General features: G+C 35.0%; 1 protein-coding gene across 1 annotated transcript in view; it reads left to right on the forward strand.

The window, feature by feature from the left end:
* Positions 1–9,906: 9,906 nt before the first annotated feature.
* LOC145887741 (sushi, von Willebrand factor type A, EGF and pentraxin domain-containing protein 1-like) overlaps positions 9,907–20,443 on the forward strand; it is a 33,846-nt gene continuing 23,309 nt past the window's right edge. Inside the window, exons 1-10 of the mRNA XM_082978950.1 lie at positions 9,907–9,984; positions 12,643–12,706; positions 13,999–14,082; positions 14,609–14,787; positions 16,045–16,191; positions 16,536–16,776; positions 16,897–17,109; positions 17,937–18,071; positions 18,500–18,574; positions 19,973–20,164. Coding sequence (XP_082835076.1) covers positions 9,907–9,984; positions 12,643–12,706; positions 13,999–14,082; positions 14,609–14,787; positions 16,045–16,191; positions 16,536–16,776; positions 16,897–17,109; positions 17,937–18,071; positions 18,500–18,574; positions 19,973–20,164 — 1,408 coding nt within the window. The remainder of the gene's footprint in view (positions 9,985–12,642; positions 12,707–13,998; positions 14,083–14,608; positions 14,788–16,044; positions 16,192–16,535; positions 16,777–16,896; positions 17,110–17,936; positions 18,072–18,499; positions 18,575–19,972; positions 20,165–20,443) is intronic.

Consider the following 20,443-nt stretch of genomic DNA (forward strand, 5'->3'; position numbering starts at 1 on the left):
TCATTTCAAATTTCCCAGCGAAATGAACTAAACCGCAGGTCAGCTGTGACGCCATAGAGCCTATTGCCCGCGTATAGCTTGGCGAAGGTCTCTTGTAGAGGCGAACATTTAAAACCTTTCCGGTCCAAAGGATTTTTTTCAATGTATGCACAAAGCTTGCCTGGAGCATGCAGATGAACGTGTTATAAGTTAAAATAGCAAGAGACCTTGCCGATTCATTTTGTCTGAAATAAACTAAATAATCTAGTTAGCTCCTTTGGGAACCTGCACGAGGAACCTTTATATTAGAATCAAAGTACCCCACCTGCAAATAAGTTGGAAAAGCTCGCTCTAACAAAGATTACCTGTGAACAAGGGGAAGGGAGACAACGGAATCGCAATTTATAACAGCGATTATAAGGCCTTGCCAAAAAATCACCAGGCTTAGATGGACTCCCTGACGAATTCTACATAACGTCTTGGCATGATATTAAACTGGTGTAGAGATGCATGAAGGTTTACGGTTAAACTGGTAAAACTGGTGAAGTACTAATCACCCTGATTCCTAAAACTGGGAAAGATCTTCTGCAGCCCTAAAATTATCGCCCGATAACATTGCTAAACGTGGACTATAAGATCGCCTCAAAAGTCGTCAACGAAACAGTTATAAGAATGAGACATCTAATTCTAAGGAGGTACTTTCTGTGATTCATTTTTTTTACAAAACAAACCTACACTTTTTTTTGCTTTTTTATCCAAAATAATGTCCAACAGGGGTGCAAAATGCCCCTGGGGGAGCGGTTAAAGTAGTTATCTCGAATATAATTTTGACCAGAATTCCTAGACAAGGGTCAGGACTAGCAGAAAATCACAAATTGAGCATACTTTATGTGATTCATTTTTCCACAAAATCCAACTCAATATTTGGGTAGTTTTTCAGCTACATGTTCAACAGCACCCTCTACCAATTTACTGCCTGACTAATAACCCTGGAAACCATAGTAAAATTCCCCCATACTCGCTGAAAATCGCTCTGGCAACAGCCTGTTCATTTGCGCTCATTCATCCAAAACACTGGCACCCATGCATGACCCATTGCATTGTTACGTACAATTAACTCTGTTACGCAGGACAGAGTTCGAGATGGGCATTTCCCATCCAAGAAACTCTTTTCCATAGAAATACAGAGATAAGGCCTGTAGAATTCAAGCCCTTTCTTAATTCCACCTTGCAGTTCTTCAACTGGTATTATAAGGTCGATCGCGTATAATATGCGCTTTAATTCACAATACAACAGTTTCAGAATCGTATGCTAAAGTGATTTTAAAAAGTTTCGGACCACACCTATTTCAAAATAGATTATTGTAAACACTATTGTCATTAACGCAGTAATATTTCATGCAATGGCATGATTGGCAGGATCGCCCCACTGAGCAGGTCCTTGCTTGGCGATCACAGCTATCGTATCGCGATCATTAGGTATGCAGGCTTGGCAGCCCAGGCATTGTAGCCTAGCTGGACCAGCCACTTTTTCCTGACAAGTCGGAGCAAGATTTGAAAAATCAAGCTCCCGGTGAGGTTTGAACTCACGACCCTGGGCTAACCAGGCCCAACGCTCTACCAACTGAGCTACAGGAGCTAAATGGTTTCACGTGGTATATTGTGGCCAAGGTACACTGGTGCGCAAGCGCACAACTTGACAGGAAACAGTGGCTGATCCAGCTAGGCTGCAATGCCTGGTAAAAGAAAATGATAATTCTATGGACGTTATAAATACTTTCCGGGACTAATATTTGTCTAAAAATCGCTCTATAAGTAGAGTACTGCATCAGCTAAACGCTCATATCAAAATAAAATGGTAGACAAGCGCCGTTTTCCAACGAAATGGTTTTGTTCGTCAACAATTGCCACCAGAATAAGGTATACGACGAAATTCTATTGACGTTTCAAACACATACCGGGACCATAGGCGTCGATATTTCAACGTTTTGTAAAATATTAAGGGTGACTTTTCCAGGTTTTAAAAACACGCAAAAAAACATTCCGTCAGTCGTATCGCACTAAACATAGGAAACGACGCAAATTCCGTTTCGTGTCAGTTTCTTTTTTCACCGAACCATGCTGTTATAGCACTAAATTTTAAACATTTCGACTACGAGCACTTACTGAAAGCGGGACATTTTTGTTTCACTCCGTGAAAATTGCAATTTTAGTAATTATGAAGTAACAAACAAATCTATTACGCAACAATGCCGATTCTTACCATTATGTTACAACAATTGTTGCGCTGCGTGATAATCCACGAGACGCTTGTGTTTGTCATGATTGTGACAGTAATATTAAAGGTCTTTTGAAACTAGCTTAAAACATGTATAATGTGTGTGGTTTTTCTAACAAAAATTTTTAATTTAAACGAAATCCAGGGGTGACAATACATGCGTTGTCACCCCTGTTGGTTTGTGAGGGGTGACATGTCACCCCAGTCACCCCTGAATCGACGCCTATGACCGGGACTAATATTTTCCTAAAAGTCGCTCTATAAGGAAAGAGTTTGGCATAAGCTAAACGCTCATACTACCGTATTTTACGGACCATATGGCGCAACTTAAATCCTTTTTTTTCCTCATAAATTGATCGTGCGCCTTATAAGCCGGTGCGCCTAATGTATGGATCAAGTAGTGCTTTATTGCCTACACTCAAAACCAGTACCGATACTATTATAAATAAACCACCGTCTTACACAATAAACTACGGTAAAAGCAACTAGCAACTATGATATTCATACTTTTGTGACTTGCCTACATTTATTACGTAACAAGTTTTTGTTTAATGAGCTTTATACGGTAACCCATACTCCTTAAAATACGTTGCGTTCTATAGCCCGGTGCGCCTTATGTATGAACAAAAAACTAATCAAAGCAATTTATTGACAGTGCGCCTTATAATCGGGTGCGCTTTATGGTCCGTAAAATACGGTAAGTAGTCTCTGCTGTAACAAAACAAACTTTGACAAAGATGACACAGAGACTGTTACGTCATAAGCGCATTAAACTTCCACAGGCATGGGCTTAAAATGAACAAGAGCTGTTAGCAATAAAGTTATATTTTAAATACTTTCCGGGACTTATATTTTTCTAAAAATTGCCGTATGGGTGGAGAACAATATTAGCTAAACTCTTATATCGAAATAAAATAGTAGACGAGCGCCGTTTTCCAACGAAACGAATTGCACAAACGTTTTGAACACTCTTCGCACTAACATATTTTAGAAAAACGCTTTTATTAATGCTTCGAATGTACCAAACACCAAAAACAAAAAATTACGTTTAGCTGAAGAAAAAAGTCACAGCATATGAAATAAACGGCTCTAAATCAATTTGTAAACTCCTAATTCTCTATAGGTCACTTAAAAGTTCTGCAAAAGATATTATAATTTACGAAATTCTCCAATGTAGTTTTACGCTCTGACAAAATACATAATAGATGAGCTTTAGTGTCCGTCTGCTGTTCGTTATGATCAGGACTTTTCGCCGCAGTAAAAACGCACACAACAGACAAAGTTGCTGCCAGGCGCGCCAGTTGCCGTTAATTCCACAGTTTTTTCTTCGCCTAGAGGGAAATTATTTGTCTCTGCTCCTTGGTACTTTATATTCTTCGACAGTTCCTGCTTTGCATAAACGTAAATTTTTTTCCACAAAATGATTTACCGTAGTGTTACACGCGTTTAATTGAAAAACTCCTATCTAAACCAATTCAGTTTCGGCCAATCTTTACCTGCAATAATTTTGTTTTGAACTTTATTCAATAGTGCTAGGGCCCGAAAAGTCACAAGACCCAGCAACGGTAATTAGTACACAAGTGGTAAAACTGACAGGTGCATCGTTGCAGATGACCTTAAAAGCAGGATTTCGTTGATTTAATTGCCATATAGGTCTGGGAAGCTATACTAAGAACGAAAATACCTGTGAAGTAACTGAAACGACAGGACGACGACTAAGGCCTTCAAAGGTTTATTGATGTCTATGTCAAGTTTTGAACACAGCGTCGGTAACTAATGGCGTTCGAGTGTATATCACATAGCAGACACAAAGACTGCTTTCACCTACAAAGTTGCCACTGACCTGCATTGATTTTTACAAGGCAAGGAAATAAAGAACTCTTAAAAATAGAAGCTCGCATCTACCATTAAGGTTGCAGTTGTTAACGGAAAAATCCATTTTGTTGGAAAACGGCGCTTGTCTACCATTTTATTTTGATATGAGCGTTTAGCTGATGATGCACTCTAGGTATAGAGCAATTTTTAGAAAAATATAAGTTCCGGAAAGTGTTTAAAACGTCAACAGAATCACCATCATTTTCTGTGAACTCTCGGATACGCTGTGAAGTATATATTCAGTTATATGAAGAAATGTTTGGTTTGACATAGCATTTAAAATGATTTCCTCTTCGGCCATATCGACGTGTTGGTCATTTGCTTGCCAGATAAGACCAAGTTACTTCAAACCAGAAATAAAGACTCATAATATTAATTGAAATTTGTGACACGTGATGCGGAACGATTTTGAAAGTTTTATTTTTATTTTGCCAGAATTACAATAGTAGATTTGCGTTCCCTACATCATCTATCTCAACATTCTACCGGCCGAAAAGAGGAGAACTTAGTAGGTGCTTGTTACGTCACAAGACGTCCACAACAAAATCATTGTGGTGGTGGGAAATAATTATTTCATCACGGGGAACGTATTGTCCGTAACAGTATCCAAGGGCCAAAACGGCTTCCTACCGCTCCGATAAATAGGGTCAAATATCCGTTTGCTTTTCGACATTATTGTCAGTACGGACCATTGCCGCGTTCCTGGCGGTATATATTTGTATATATACAAAACTTTTTCAAAAATCCAAAAATCGTAAGCCTTTTACGTTGTAGCAAACGCCACTTTGCTACAACGTAAATATGTAAACAATGCACATATTGACGCCACACAAGGCGCGCTCGTCATAATGTGCATTGTTTACATAGGAGAAGGCGCCTTATATTGCAGATATCGAATAGTTTCAAACATAGGAGAATCCACAAATTATGTTACCTCAAAGGTCAGGACAAGGTTTTACATCATAGAAAAATATGTTACTGTGACGTTACAAACCAAAGGTTCGTTTGTCCCTGGTTATCGGAAGACCAAAGGGTATAGCAGCAACGACACTACTCTGTACTTCGATAAGACGGGGTGGTGCGTTTCTTCGCTCAGTGACATTACATGAAGTCATTTTGGTTGTGATGTCATAACTTTAACCTTTGTGTTGACTTCAATTTGATGATTCCAACATTTCTAGTTACAAACTATATTGCGAAAAATACATTAGTGGTTGATTGTGGCGAATTAATCAAATCATTTATGACGCGAACTCGTAGACATCGCTACTGCCAGACAAAAAGTGGAACTATGACAGAATAACAGTGTTGTGTTGCATAATCGGCTAATTTGGTCGGTTTTTCTCGGCGGTCTTTGCCAGCCTCAAAATTCAATTACTTCTATCTTTTGCTGTGAGTGGACAAAAAGACAATGCTCAATTGACGGTTTGTCTCTGTCGTGTTTTCAACAGTTCATGCATCGCGTTAGCGATCATAAATGCTGTAACCCTGTCCCAGTAACTGTTTTATTATTACCCAACTAAATAAGACATAATAGGTCGAAACAGTGGCCATCTGGCTGCAGCTCCATATAACATCAAAATCCGTTTGTTGCACTTATTCACTTGTTGTGCCCTGTTTCATGCAACCAGTTGCTGCCAGCATTCACACGACTACAGCCTTCTATGACGTCACGCAACAATAAAATCGCTTTCGCACGATTTCGTTCGCAACGGTAAAAGTGCGACTTTGATCACCTGTATCTCGCCGTATCAAGCTACTTTTACGCAAAAAATGTTTCAAAGTTATGACCATCTCCTAGTTTAATTATTAATATGTTTTATTTTTCTGTCACATGCACTTTAATAGCAACGTTGTCTCTCAATCGTTTGACATAGAACGTGGCGTCAGACAGTAAGACCCGATTCAACTTTGATCTTGCTCTGACAGGTCGACTTTGAAGGCATACGCCTTTACGATAAAGAATATAAAAACATCCATATTCGATGGGCTTCAGACTCTATTATAGGTACCTTGTGGTGATAAAACCACATAAAATACAAGGTTGAGAAGTTAATTGAACTGGACTTTTGAAAACCCTTATTCCTTTGAGGAGCATACGTTGTGTCATAAGTATTGTTTAATTTGCTAAATTCTCAGCCAAAACCCCCAAAACATGCGCAGTGAACGTTTTTTACGAAAATTTTATCGAGGCGGAAGTGATTGCGCAGATTTCGTCACGTTTGTAAAGCTCGTAGCAAGTCTATCTGAGTGGGATTATGGCGCAGTTCCTTCACGATCAAAAAAGCTTACAGACGTCTTAAAAATATCTTACAACACTGTGGGTACACAAAGACCTTGTCTTTGGCTACAGAATGGTTATACAAATCCACCCAAAGCACAAGGATTATGGAACTCCTTACTTGGGATAGGTTACCCTGGAGACTAATCTATAAAATAATACACCAAGCTATACAGTAGAGAGGAAACTAAAAAGCTTCCAAATTAAATATGAACCTCATGGCCATCGTGACCAACAAAAAATTCAAGAAAGTTAAGCTGAGCAAAACGGTGCGTCTTTTGCAAAAAAAGCCTTTGAAACGGTTTTATACTTTTTTTGTACACTGTCATATTGTAAAACAATACTGGGAAAATGTAAGCTGTTGGCTTAGTGCCCAACTTCGCGTTCCCCTGCATTTTCCACTCTGAGTTACTGTTCGGTGTATATAAAAATGATACTATTTTCCAATGGTTTCTAAACTGTGCACTTCAATCTACCCGATATGCAATATGTCAACAGGCGACCAACAATAACCAAATTTGTATTTGTATTTCAATCGACAAAAACTATTGAATTGAACATCGTTGGTCAGAAAAACCAACTGAATATATGAGGAAGAAAGTGGTCGTACGCTGCTTTTTTCAATAAAGTCTTGAGTAAAAAAACAACGCTTTGTTTTTACGCCTCAGATATTAAGAATTACTTTCAAATTGGTAAATACGCGCGTTATACAATTTTTGTAAGTCAATTTAAGCGTTAGATTCGGAAAGTAGCAAATCAGATTAAGCATTATACGTGAAACTCCGTTTTACTGTTGGCGATCGACCAATTCAAAAAATGTTCTGTAGGAGAGAGGAATACAAATGTCGCATTTAATTAAACGTGACGTGCTAGTAAAATTGTGTGAAGCTGCTTAAGAAACAAATTTTCTTTCTGATCCAAATTGTACCAATTTCGACAATGACCAATATATAATTTGCTTGGTTAAGAAGATATACATAGTGACAGTTGGTTCTAGAAATTTCGCAATTATTGCAACAGAAGGTTAATGTTTTCTGTTTAAATATCACGTCGGGGGTCACCAAATTTGCAACGTTAAGACGTCGGGCAGCGGCACGGGGCTGCATTTAAAATAGGCCTACAATGCAGTTTATATATAAACAGGTATAGAATTAGCTACCAAAATGTACAGGGCACACTGATGCCCTTTTGTTTGCCTTAGTCCTAGAATTTCAGCAGACACAAAGTGCATTGTCTGATACAATGGTCATCTTCTTGATCCTGCATCTTTATTATCTGTGTGTTTGTGTCTTCGTCATTCTTTGCCTGCGTCGTCAATGCTGCATCGTCGCGGCAAAGTATTTACGCCAAAGTATTTGAACGGGGCATTATCAAAACGGTTCACAGGCACGTTTATGTCAAAAAATACTTGATCATGACTGAAACAGCCTATATTTCAAATCTCTAGAAAAACCATAAGGTGTGTCGTATTTATTCATGTTTAGTCTGGGAAATCTTTGCGCCATCCTGCGCGTTTGTAGTTGGTGCAATGTGTGAACTACATGCACTTCCGCTATAAGAAGCCAAATGCTTCATACGATTTTCTCGTTCCCGGTCAAAAAGCACCCAAAATGCTGCAAATTCCCCGAAACCGAATTGTATTACGATTCTTGAAGCTGTACGCCCTGGTGATCTGCTTAACACCGACCACTGTATCAAATTAATGGGACCAAAAGTAATCAACAAGAAACAACTTTGGCAAAACTATTGGTCGTGAAAAATTATTAAGTTTCTATAAATTTTCTGCGAAAATGTGCTAAACCGTAATGATGGAATTTTGCTCGTAACTATTCACAACTCTTTTTCTCATGTTTGGCCGATTGACCTGTGCTTTCTATTAATTTGTTTTGTGATTTAGCTGTTCCGTTTTTTCTTTCCGCCAGCGGGCGAGCTCGCCAAGCAATAAGTTTTCTTGTCTTTGGATACGCTACTGTGTTTTTCTCGGAAGAAGCCTGGTCGTTCGTGTATTCTGTATTGTATATAGGCGAAACTTTAGAAAAATACGTGTTGGGGCCTGTCGTGGGCAAGGGGGTTAGGACAGAGCATCGAAATTTAACCTTTTGGCGCCATTTTTCACGAACATCAGTGCGCATGTGCTTGTGGTCTCGGGCTATTTTGGCAATCTCTTCTTTGTTACGTGACAATTGTTGTGCAGACGACAAAGTTCCATTTTGGAAAAATTGAAAAAAGACGTTAGTAATCATTATTTTTACTTTTTTAGGCATTTTCTTTGTTTGATTATGTGAAAGTAGAATATTTTAGTGGCATTTTACTTTTTATAGCTTCATCATTACAAAAAGGTCGGAGTACAGAAGACAATACTACTGGTAAGACAATTGCCCATTGAGATTTTATGTGTAAGTATTGGTGTTATTATTTGCAACTTTTGTGAAATATATGTTGTGTCTAAGAATCCTAATATGTATAGCCTACGTCTATTTCAACATAAAGTAAGCCTATGTCAGCAGCAATCCTTTCAATTTGTATGCTACTAAAAGCATTGTACATATCAAAACTTATAATTATTGCATGTAAAATTAGGTATAAAAAATGGACAAATTTGTAGAGTTATTTCTACTACCAATCCAAAATTTAAGACCGCTATTCCTGTGGTAGGCCTGTAGTATGTTGGGATGCGCTGACATTGAATAGATTATGGTGATTCTGAAATAATAATATAATTGTTTTCCCAGGAATTTGTAGGTATGTTTATGTGGAAAATGTGCAGCGACGTCAGTTAAAACATGTTCAAAAAAACAGTACTGTATATATAACTCCTGGTAAAATATGACTACTATCAAACTCAAGGTCAATCTATCAGTTTAGTTCGTAATTAACAAACGTACAACAAGACTTTACAACTTCACAAAGTACACATAGCATCTGGCAACATTTGGCCACACACACAACAGCAGCTATTGGCAGTTTTCTTTGCCTTGACTCACTTCTGTTCTGCCAAGTCTTATGGACTAGCAGACTTTAGCATTTTATGTCACACTTAATTATGCAAGTGACAAAATTTGGAACGAAGCTGTCAAAGATACAAACTGGCTTGACAAATGACATTGTCACTGAACAAATGTCACTACAAATGCAAATGGATGTTTTAAAAGTTTTGTAGTCATTGGCAATGATTATAGACGGTGTGTAGAATTGGATAATGCAGTCTTCATACAATTAACATGAATCAGCACCAAGTATTGACAATATCTTTATCATTAAAATTGTTTTGTTACATTCAACTATTAGATCTGAGGTAACTTTAAGTCATTGTATAAAAACAATCTACTCTCATTGTATCAAAACTAAATAGCATTTATAATTTGCAATAGTAAGCTAATAATCTTGTTTTCTCCCACAGGTATAGCTTAGTATTTTTTGTTAGCTGCCAAGTTGGTGTATGCATTGACAGAGAAACCATAATATACATTGACACATCAAAAACTATACAGTAATGGACAGCAATGAAGTTAATATTGCAATGGATGATGTGAACGTTGAGTTAGAAGACCATAAGGGTGAAGAAATTGAGGCAAGTTTTTATCATCAAAAGATTAATTTTTGCAAAATTTAAAACCTGTCTTGGAGTGCTTATATTTCTGTTATACAGACCCCCATTACCTCCAGCAATGGAGATTGCAATAAAATGAAAGTAATTCTGTTTTCAAGGTTCTCTGCAACAATGCACCTGCCGACTGATCCGCTTGTTTCCCAATAATCGTTGGGTCTTGTGACTTATATAGGGACCTAATATTCTTCAAAGTTAAAAAAATAATATTGCGCGAGGAGAGATGGGCCTTGTATTTAAACCATAAAGATAGGACACTTTGACAATTAATTTTTCTGTAAAATCCAATTGCATGAAGCGGATCAAAAGTTTCAATTACGTGCATTGGTTTGGAAATACTACCTCATTTTCAAACTTGGTAAAAGGTCCATCTTGCATTAATGGACTAAGGTAAGGCAGCAGGGGCAATGCCTTGATTTTTTCCCAAAAATTTATGTAGGCTAATATGTGTGTCTGACTGAAACCGCACCACATAACATGTTGCATTCATAACATTTGAAGATTATTTTGCCTAACCTAAAACCCACTGTCAGGGGTTGCATTCATAACATTCAACATGTTAGAATCAAATGTTGGACCTAAATACAAAGTGTTTCCATCATTCTTGATATCTGGGTCTTGTGAAAAGTGTTAGACTTTGCAAGTCACCAACAGAAAACAGCGACACCTGATAAACAAACAGGCGGCTGGAATCCCAACATTTGCAGAAACTACACAGGTTGAATCTTGATCCTTATCTGGACTTAATTCCGTTAATTATGTTTGGTTGAAAATTATTATTTGTGTATAAGCTGCAGACAGATGGCCACTGTTTCGACCTAAAAAAGGTCTCATCAGTGCACAAAAACTCCTTATCATGATGCACAAAAAAGGAATGACCTAGTTTCAGAATTCATTTTGTTTTTTTCAACTGGCTACTATTTATCAGTTCATCTTGTGTGTTCATAATTAAGGCCGCCCTTTTGGCTGATTCACCTCATGCATTGAAATTCAGATTTATCGTGGTACCTGATGTACCAAATTATGATGTCACAATATAGCCATCCCCTTTGAAATGTAATATAGCCTATTCTGAATTACATTCTGCATGAAAGGATGGATATATTTAAAAAAATAGTTTTTGTGGAACACAAAAAAAAATCGAGAACTTTTTTAATACTAACACATAGTAGTAACTACATTGATACATGAAGCTCTTCGTGCACTGCAGTACTTAACCTGAAACAACATTAATAAACTACAAAACAATTGAAAACATCTAACATAAAATTGAATTGATTCAGCTGTAGTTATGTATTCTTTAACATTTATTATAGATTAGAAATATATTTGGGTTAAATTTGGTAGGGCTTCACAAATAATTCAACTACTCTTCATGCCCCATAACATTTGCCTTTTTCTCTAAAACTATTCCTGAGGCTTGAGACCCATGAAGGTCCTTTAGTACTATTCAAAGAGGGGAAATTGAAATTAGCTGCATTGGATAAAACACAGCAAGGATCTGAGGAGCCTCCAGCAGGATCTTATGTTTTTTAGGATAGTGGAAACAGTCCCAGGGGGCAACTAAAGTAACTTTCCTGTGACAGTTTTTTCGCCATTGCATAGAAAGTGTTTGGGGTTTTTATGATTCATATTTCACAAATCCAACTTACATTTTTTGCAGCCTTTTTAGCTAAAATAATGTTTGACCAGGGGGAAAAATCGAAATGTCCCCTGGAGGCGCTTAAAGCAACTATCCTGCAACTTTTGACCTGCATAAACAAGAGGCAGGCCCAACATGAAATGATAAATAAAAAGTGTACTTCAGCGATTAAGTTTTTAGCCAAATCCCCTTGAACATTTTAATGCATTTTTAATGATAAAATAATGCTAAATAGCAAAAAGAGGGCAAAAAAATTACCAAACACGCTGAAAATCACCCTGGCAACAGCACATGTGTCCCTGCTCATTCAACCCTAAATTGACTTGCATCACCAACTTTCTTCATGAAAAAGGACAAGAAGGGCATACCCCGCAAGCAAAACTTTTTTAGTGTAAATACTGATATGCATCTTCACAAAGCAAACTTCCAAACAAGAGGGCCATCTTACCTGAACAGCACGAGATAAAATCAACGGGCTAGAGGATTATAAAATAAATGTCACATTTTTTTAGTATGCTACAATCTCTAACACAACGTTCTTAAAATAAACCACCTTGAAGTTTTATGCAGTGATCAAACAACATACTGTCGCCTACAATTTAACAAAATATATCAACGAAATGTTCAAGAGACTATCTCACCTGAGGGGGGCATCTTTTTTCAGTTCCCCTGCATGCAATTTTGTTGAATCTATAATGTGCATTGTTTCCAAAAATGTTGGATGTTTAACCTTGTGTAATATTGTGTATTATTGATTTCAATGAACATGCTTATCATTACATCGTACAGTTACTTCAAATCTGCTTGTGCATTCATTGGGTGTGCACTTAGGCAGAGATGTTATTGCATTATCGTGCTGTGTTGTAGTTTGGTAAAAATGGTAAAATTACTTTTTATGTTACTGTTACCTATCACAAACCTCTATATAGATCTATAAATTCTTCTTGGTAAAGTAAATAAGGTTATTTTTCGGTTTTTAGGACAACGATCCAAGTAAAACATCTGTATTGTCAACACCTGTGGAGGATGAAGTGCCTCTGAAAGGTAAAGATTTTTTTATATTTAATTAAAACAAGGTAAAAACAAAATTAAAACAAAATCTCCTGTCAAAGGTTATTACATAATAACAGCTGACTAAAATGGTGTGTAGAGAAGTGTATATTTTCCGTTTGTAACAACAAATGCTATTGGAGAGCTGCAGACAGGGTTTACACACACTGTTTCGACCTGTAAGGTCTCATCAGTGCAGCTGTTGACAGTCGCACTGTTCTAGCTTTTATGCTATTGGATTCCAAATATTTGTAGTTTGTTACTACCATCATTCATGTTATCTTTTGTTGACATTTCTGGTGTGTACATGTGTGCAGTGCACAGGTTGCCAATAATCAATGAAGTGTGTTTTTCCTTGTCACATTATCCGAAAAATAAACTTTTAGTGATACTTACAATAACATGTAATACATCGACAAAATAAACCTTGAGGTAAATAAAATGGAGTGTGTGCCAGTGAAAACCTAAATGGTGTTTAAAATTCATACTTTAAAACAGTTGTGCACCGTTGAACAACATTATTAAAAAAAAATTCATTAAAAAAGTGCATAGAAATAATCTTTGTACACTTTTGTTACATCAAAGACTTGATCAACTAAAAATTAAATAAAGATTGGTTATTGCTGGATGAAAGTTTAATATAAAAGTTTTCCTTTTTAGCATATCTGATAATATTTTTAATTCCTTGGCACTTCCTTACCTTACCGCCGTATAAATGTTGTATAAAATTAGAGTTATAGGCATTTAAAAAGGGTGTTTTACACAATATGTTGGAATGACCTATTTGTTACTTGGCTTACGTGAAATGGTTTTTAAATTGTTGTGTATAAAACTTTCAAATAAGTTCTGACGCAGAACTATGAACAATAAACAACGAAAAGTGCATGCATTTTTAGAAGGTTTATTATTCTTGTCATTGAAAGGACATCAACAAGGGATTGATAATATAAAATATTTGGGTCTTTTAATAAAAGGTAGATGGAATAGAATGAAAATTCATTGATCAAAATGTATCAACTTTTGTGTTTAGTTTTTTAATGGTTATTGCCTTAAAACATTGCATTTTTTTTGCTTTTTTGTTATTCAGGTTACAAAGATGCCTTAGCTTTTTTTAATTAAGACAAATTTTATCAATATCTAACTGACGACACAACTTAAAACAAACATCTTTAGACAATCTGGACAATTCAAATCTGGATAGTCTAAGATCTAATGTATTGAACAAATCATTGGTTTTGTGGGTGAATCCAACAGGAACTTACCTTGTGTTTTTGCTTTGTTTTTAGATTTATCATTTAGACAAATAATACGTGAATATTTACCTTGGATTTCTTCTGTTGGAGTCGGAGTAATTTTGGTAATTGTTGCAGGTTAGTTGTTGTTATTGACCAAAACTGCCTGGATTTTGTTGTACTACATAAATAAATGTATATAGACAAAATCAGGCACAACCAGTGTTGTTTCTCTGGGTTTTCAGGTTTATACAAAAAAATGACAGGATTTATTTTAAAACGATTTTTTTAACAGTGGTAAAAAAATTACTTAAACTGCCAGTTATATTAACAATTGAAAAAGTTTGTAAAAAAAATTAGAAAGGAAAAACTGAAACATGAAGTTAAAGTAACTGTTTGTTTCACCAAAATGCCTTTTTTGCGTTGCTACTGTTTGTGAGGTGTTGAAAATAATTATGTCATGAGCAAATATTTGAAGGTTAAATTCATCTGGTTATACCCATTTGAGCAGTATTGCCCACTATGCAACCAAGATTCACAAAAAAATGGTATTTACTTAACCACCATCAGGTCAAACTACTAACATGATGTTTTGGCTAGAACAATTTACTGTAGCATAAAAATAAGAAAAAGATTGTAAGTTGTAAAAATAAATTTTGTGTAGTTATCCTTTTTTCAACTGGTGGAACAAATAAACTTTCACTTTCGGAAATCAGCATGCCCTCATTTCAAGCATCAATAAAAGTCCTCTCGATTGATGGCAAAAGTCTAAAATATACCAAAGACCTTAAATACATCGGGAATTTAAAAGCAAGAAGTTTGCGCCAAAAAATTGAACCCAAGGTGAACTGTAATGATTAATATAACAAGTATTTCATTGTAGGTACAGTACGGTGCAAATTAATTGACTTACAGCATAAAGCAAGTGTGAAGTTGTTTTTGTCTTGTTTTATTGTTTTGAACATGAGATATGATCATTCTGTCTGTAGTATGTAACTGATTGTCTTGTTTGTGCATCCATTCATTACAGTTTTGAACAATTCATTTTTCATAGTGCTATGTGTAATAATTGGCTTAATTGGCTTGATTTGGCACAAACACATTTAGGAGTTAAACCTTACTGTCTTTTTTGTAAATAACTCTCTACTATTATTGCAGGATGATTTACTTTGTGGTATCATTTTTTGTCCAGTTACATCAAAATTATTTCTAGCTTTCATACCAAATAAATTATTGTGAATGCAGACATTTGTAAATTTAATGCTCCTGCCTTTAAATGCAAAAGTAAAAAACAGCCACTTTTATATTCACCCTATCATCCAGATAAGATTGACAATTCTTTTGAAAGTTGTATGAGGTCATCCTCAATAAAATTTCAATTCATAATTTTAGTGTCAACTATTTAGTAGCAAGAAACATTTACCCATACATGCAGTACAGAACATACAGAACACATGTTTATGACCATAGGCACAGATTACCCAAAAAGCATTGAGTGAATTTATTGTTACGTCATGTGTGAATGGTAGTGAGATCTATGTTGCAATGTAACTACAAGTAGTTGTTATGATTAAACATGTAACAGAAATGAAAAATCAAACAACAAAAAAGGAAAAAAAAAGATGCTTGTTTTTTGCTGAAAGTGAATTAATTTGCATTAGTCAAATATTTCTTCATTTTTTTTTGTTATAATATGCAAATTTTAATTTAATCTACTTATTGTTGTGATATTACTTTATATTTTTTATCCTATTTCTCATAACAAGTCTAACATTAGAAAATGGACTCCACCAAAAGATAGCTATTTTGCTTTGTAATGTGGTTTATATCTTGGTCGTTTGCACTTTAAGTTTGGCAACAATTTTTGTATAACCGTATCAATAGAAATATGTTGAAATGAATAATATGTGTTTTCTATAGCTATACCTAGTGTTTAATATTGACTAGATGTGTTGGAAGATTGTATCTATGAAGTAAGTGCCATGAAATGAGCACATATATAAAGCAGTATATAGTAACCAAACTTTCGTATTCGAAAAATACCCTGGTTCCGATTTGCAACTTATCATTCATTTTGCTAAATCAATGGCTTTTTTTTAGCTGATAAAGATATATGAAGATGCTGATTTAAATATAAAAACAGTCCTAACACTGGCTTTTAAATTTGGAGGGAGTGGTGATAGTGAGGTAGTTTCGGGAAGATCAACTTCAACAGACGGTCTTAATGGCATAATTGTTTTGCATTGGGTAAGTTCTGTTTCATGTTAAAGGTATAGTGAAATATTACGCGACCCAAAGTTAGGTCACCTGAAAATTATTTTGGGTCTCTTGTTGTTGCGAATGAAGCACAAATTTACGAACTATGCTTAGTGGTATGTTTTTTGTAATTCTATTTGCACAGCATTTAACCATTGTGATTTACTGGTATCAATTAATGCTTTGAAAGTAATATTATGACATATAACCTTTGTTTATTTAATTAGTTATTTTAATCAAACAATGACAGTAAGCACTTGGCTGCTCTAGTAGTGTAAAAGTAATTGTGACCGTAAACATAATCCATTACAAATGGCTGGTAAATGATTTTTCAGATTTTTCTCAAAACCAATCAAACACCTCCTGTGGATCAAATTTTATTAAAGATGAAGACAGCATTGAAAGACGCCCCTGACATGAAAGTTGATTCCAACTCAATATCTTTAATCAAGCTGGAAAATATCACAAACGTTCAAACTCTTACGATTTTGTCGCAATATGGATTTTTTAAAAATGGATTAAGAGGCTTAGATATGCAAGTTTTTGCTGCTTTGAGTGATGGCCCTAATAGATTTGGTAAGCCTCTTATTGCAATTGTTACCTGATTACCACATATGTTTTTTGCAAATCCTTTTTGTTTCATTTTTTTTAAGCAAATTACCTTATTTAAGCTCAGTTGGTATTTTTTCTGTCCAGGTATTCAAACTGAGGGAGATGAGGGTCTTTGTCTTGGTTTAAATAAACCCAGTTATGGAACCATAGAGCCTGCTACATGCATGGATTCAAAAGAAACATATCTAGGATTACTATGTACTACTACCTGTGATGATGGATTTGAGATGGAAGGGTCCAGTTTACGTTCTTGCATGTCTAGTGGTATGTGGAGTGGGCAAATGGCAAGTTGCAAAGGTGGGTTACAACTTATTATACATTATGTGTTTTTAAGCCACTTGACAAAAGTATTTGTAAAGGTCCAAATTAACATCAGTACAGACATTTTTGACATGCATACGGAAACAGTAGGTGTCTAAGACCAGGTTTTATAAGATGGGTATATCCTGTAACAGTTTTGAAGATTCTTAAGTTGTGCATGTGACAGTCATTAAATTTAAAAAAATATTTGGCCAGAACTGAACAGTTACAAAGACCTAAGTGCAAGAATTTGTGTTCAATAGTGTGGTTTGTTTTTTTGATATTTCATCACAAGTTTGGATTGTAAGTAAATACCCTCATGTTAAAACTAGATGTTTATGATTGCAAACTAACATCCCGCCAATGAAGCACAAGGTTAAGCCGCTGTAATATTGTCGGTTGTCGCCAATAGGTCTGTCTAATAACTCAACCGTGCTGCATAGCTCTTTTTGTGCTGTTATGTATATCAGCCACAAAAGTATGGCATGCAGTGTAAGTGCAACAGTGTTTGTTTTACTTTAATATGGGTTAGTCCTTGAATGCTTGTGTTAATAATATATTTGTGTCAGAAAATATGAACATATTTTATTTATATAATTGAAGCAATCAACATACTTAAGCAAGTAGTTTTCCCAAAAATCAATGCACTTCCAAAAATATAGTGATGTTTATATAATCAATACATGAGTGATGTTGGTCACAACCACCTGACCACTACATGTTTAAAATAATTTTAAATTCCAAGTGATGTGTCTTGTTGGTTAAAGGTATTGTTTTACACCAAATTGTTTATTTACAAATGCAAAGATGTTTTCCTTTTCAAGCTATCTGCCCTCCTTTGTCTGCACCAAAGTTGGGGTCAATGCACCCATCATCATGTAGTTTCAGAAACATGTCTGTTGGAGATATTTGTTTTATGCAGTGCAGCCCATTAAGTCAATTGTATCTACATGACCAAGGTAATGCCCCTTTAAAATAATACGTTATTTTTGTTACTATAATTTTTTAATATATTCTTTATTGGATAAAGCAAAATTTATGGGCATTTTCAACATGACATTAAACAAAAAAAAGCTTACACTAAAACAAAGTTCATAATGCCGTAGCACATTTAAACTCACATCGAGTATGTTGTACCACATCTTCAGTCATTGCTAAATTGTTTTATCATTTTTATGCAATGTTAAAAGTGCTTATTTTGTTAATAAAAAAGGTGTCGTGTAAAATGGTTGTCACATTTGGTTTAGTAGTAGTTCTGACCAGGGAGTAGCGACACAATCCTACATATATTTTGTCAATTGTATCAAATGCACTAACATGACACCCCTAAACATTTGGTTATTTTTTTTCTTTTGTTGTATTTGTGATTGGACATACTGTTATATAGGTGTTTCCTATTTAAGCCTCTTTCGTGAATGTCTCCCAAGTGGAAAATGGAGTGGGGAATATGGAATTTGCAAAGGTTAGTTTATTGAACACTAAATTAGCTTTATACTGTATGACTGATTTCATGTGAAAAGTTTGTTACTCACAATGTTTAAATACATTAAACTGATCGTTAAATACATTAAATACGTTTGTTAAAAGTAGTTTTTTTTTAAATAAACGTTTAGTGTTGTGAAGTGTGAAAGCGTGTATCATTATAATCTAACTTAAAAAAATGCGGCATAATTTTGGAAGTTGTGATGAAATCAGTGTTTATTCATCCCACTGATAAGTAATTATCTTCTTCAGAAAATGTTAGGTGTATTTGTTAAATTATTTTTGTTGCGAAAGATGATGCTGTGTAACAATGGCAATAGATAAAATTGCAAATTTCTAGAAAGTGAGACCTAATAAAAATAATAGGTCAGTGGTCATTTGTCTACAACTTACATATTTCATATTATTATCTCCATACTGCTAATGAAAGTATAAAAATTGTATATATTTCTATTTTTTTTAAATAGTGTGAGATAAAATCATGCTCATATCTCCCTTATACTCCTGAAAAAAATGCAATACTTGTTACCACATTGTGACATTGTTTGGAAGATTGTTTTTTTTGCAATTAAAACAAGTTTTGGTTTTTCATAATTGGAAATAAGGGTTGTGTTGTGTATGAGCAGTACAAGAAGTTTAATGATGTTGGTAGAGGATGCTTGCTTTTGAAGTTTTGAAATTTATCGCAAAACATAGGGTTTTCTCTGTGTCTGATTTAAAGTTTTTTGTGATCACCATATTTTTAAAGTTGCGCTTAAAAATATAGACAGAATTCAAGGTTTTCTTCTTGAAACCTTGCATTTATTTACCTCTTCCCTGCTACCCTTGCAGAACTGAGCAATTGTTTATTCTTGAAAAGAATTAAATCATATTTACAGTCAACAATAATGCAAACAGGACTTTATGACCAGTTTACTTTAAGTTGTCTTTTAATAAACTCATGGATAAACAAGATAGCAATTCCCTAAAACACTTTTGACTTACTTTATTACCAGGTGCTAATTTTATTGTTTTGTTATCACATTTCATGCTTTCGTTAGTTTCTTGAGAAAATAAGTGATTCGTTTAATGGCAAGTGACAACTAATATTCCAATATCTGATAAAAAAGTGCAAATCGAAAACATTGTTGTTATTCAAAACTGCATGATGAATGGTGCTTCAAATTCACAAAAAGGCAAAATCAAATGGGTGTACTAGTATTATCTGGCATTATTGCTTTTTCATGTATGGCGCCCACAAAAAATCCTATTATATGATGCTTACAAGTAGGGCCTAATGTTTTAGGATCTTTTCTACAAAAAATGTGTAAAAAAGCGGAAAAATATTTTTTTGATTCTGCATGTAATGAAACTAAATCTATTTTTTTGTATTTTATAGCTCAATGTCCAAAGCTTCCTGAAAAACCAAATCAAATAATTCTCCCTTCATCCTGTCACATGTCTCCAGTAGAGGGTGACATATGTACAATACAGTGTCTTGATGGCTATGTTCTTGATGGGGGTGGTTCTGAATATCAACTATTGTGTGATGTATCTGGAAACTGGGACCATGAGTTACTACAGTGTAACCGTATGTAGTAAATTTTCTGTGTATGTGAAATAGGTCTTTTCAAAATTAATATGAAAACAAACTTAAGTTTAGGTTTAGTCATAAATTTATATAAAAGTCAAATAGTGTTGTGCAATACAAGCTTCATGTGCAATACTTTCATTAGCTTTGGATATGGTAGACACCCATTTAGATACCATGTAGATTAAGGTTTAAACAAACTTTTTCTTAGAAATATGCAACATCCAGCCCAGATAGATTTGTGTTTTTTAAAGACTTTTTGGTTCATAATTGTGTAGT

This window comes from Ascidia mentula, chromosome 1 (genome assembly GCF_947561715.1).
Source record: "Ascidia mentula chromosome 1, kaAscMent1.1, whole genome shotgun sequence".
NCBI lineage: Eukaryota > Metazoa > Chordata > Ascidiacea > Phlebobranchia > Ascidiidae > Ascidia > Ascidia mentula.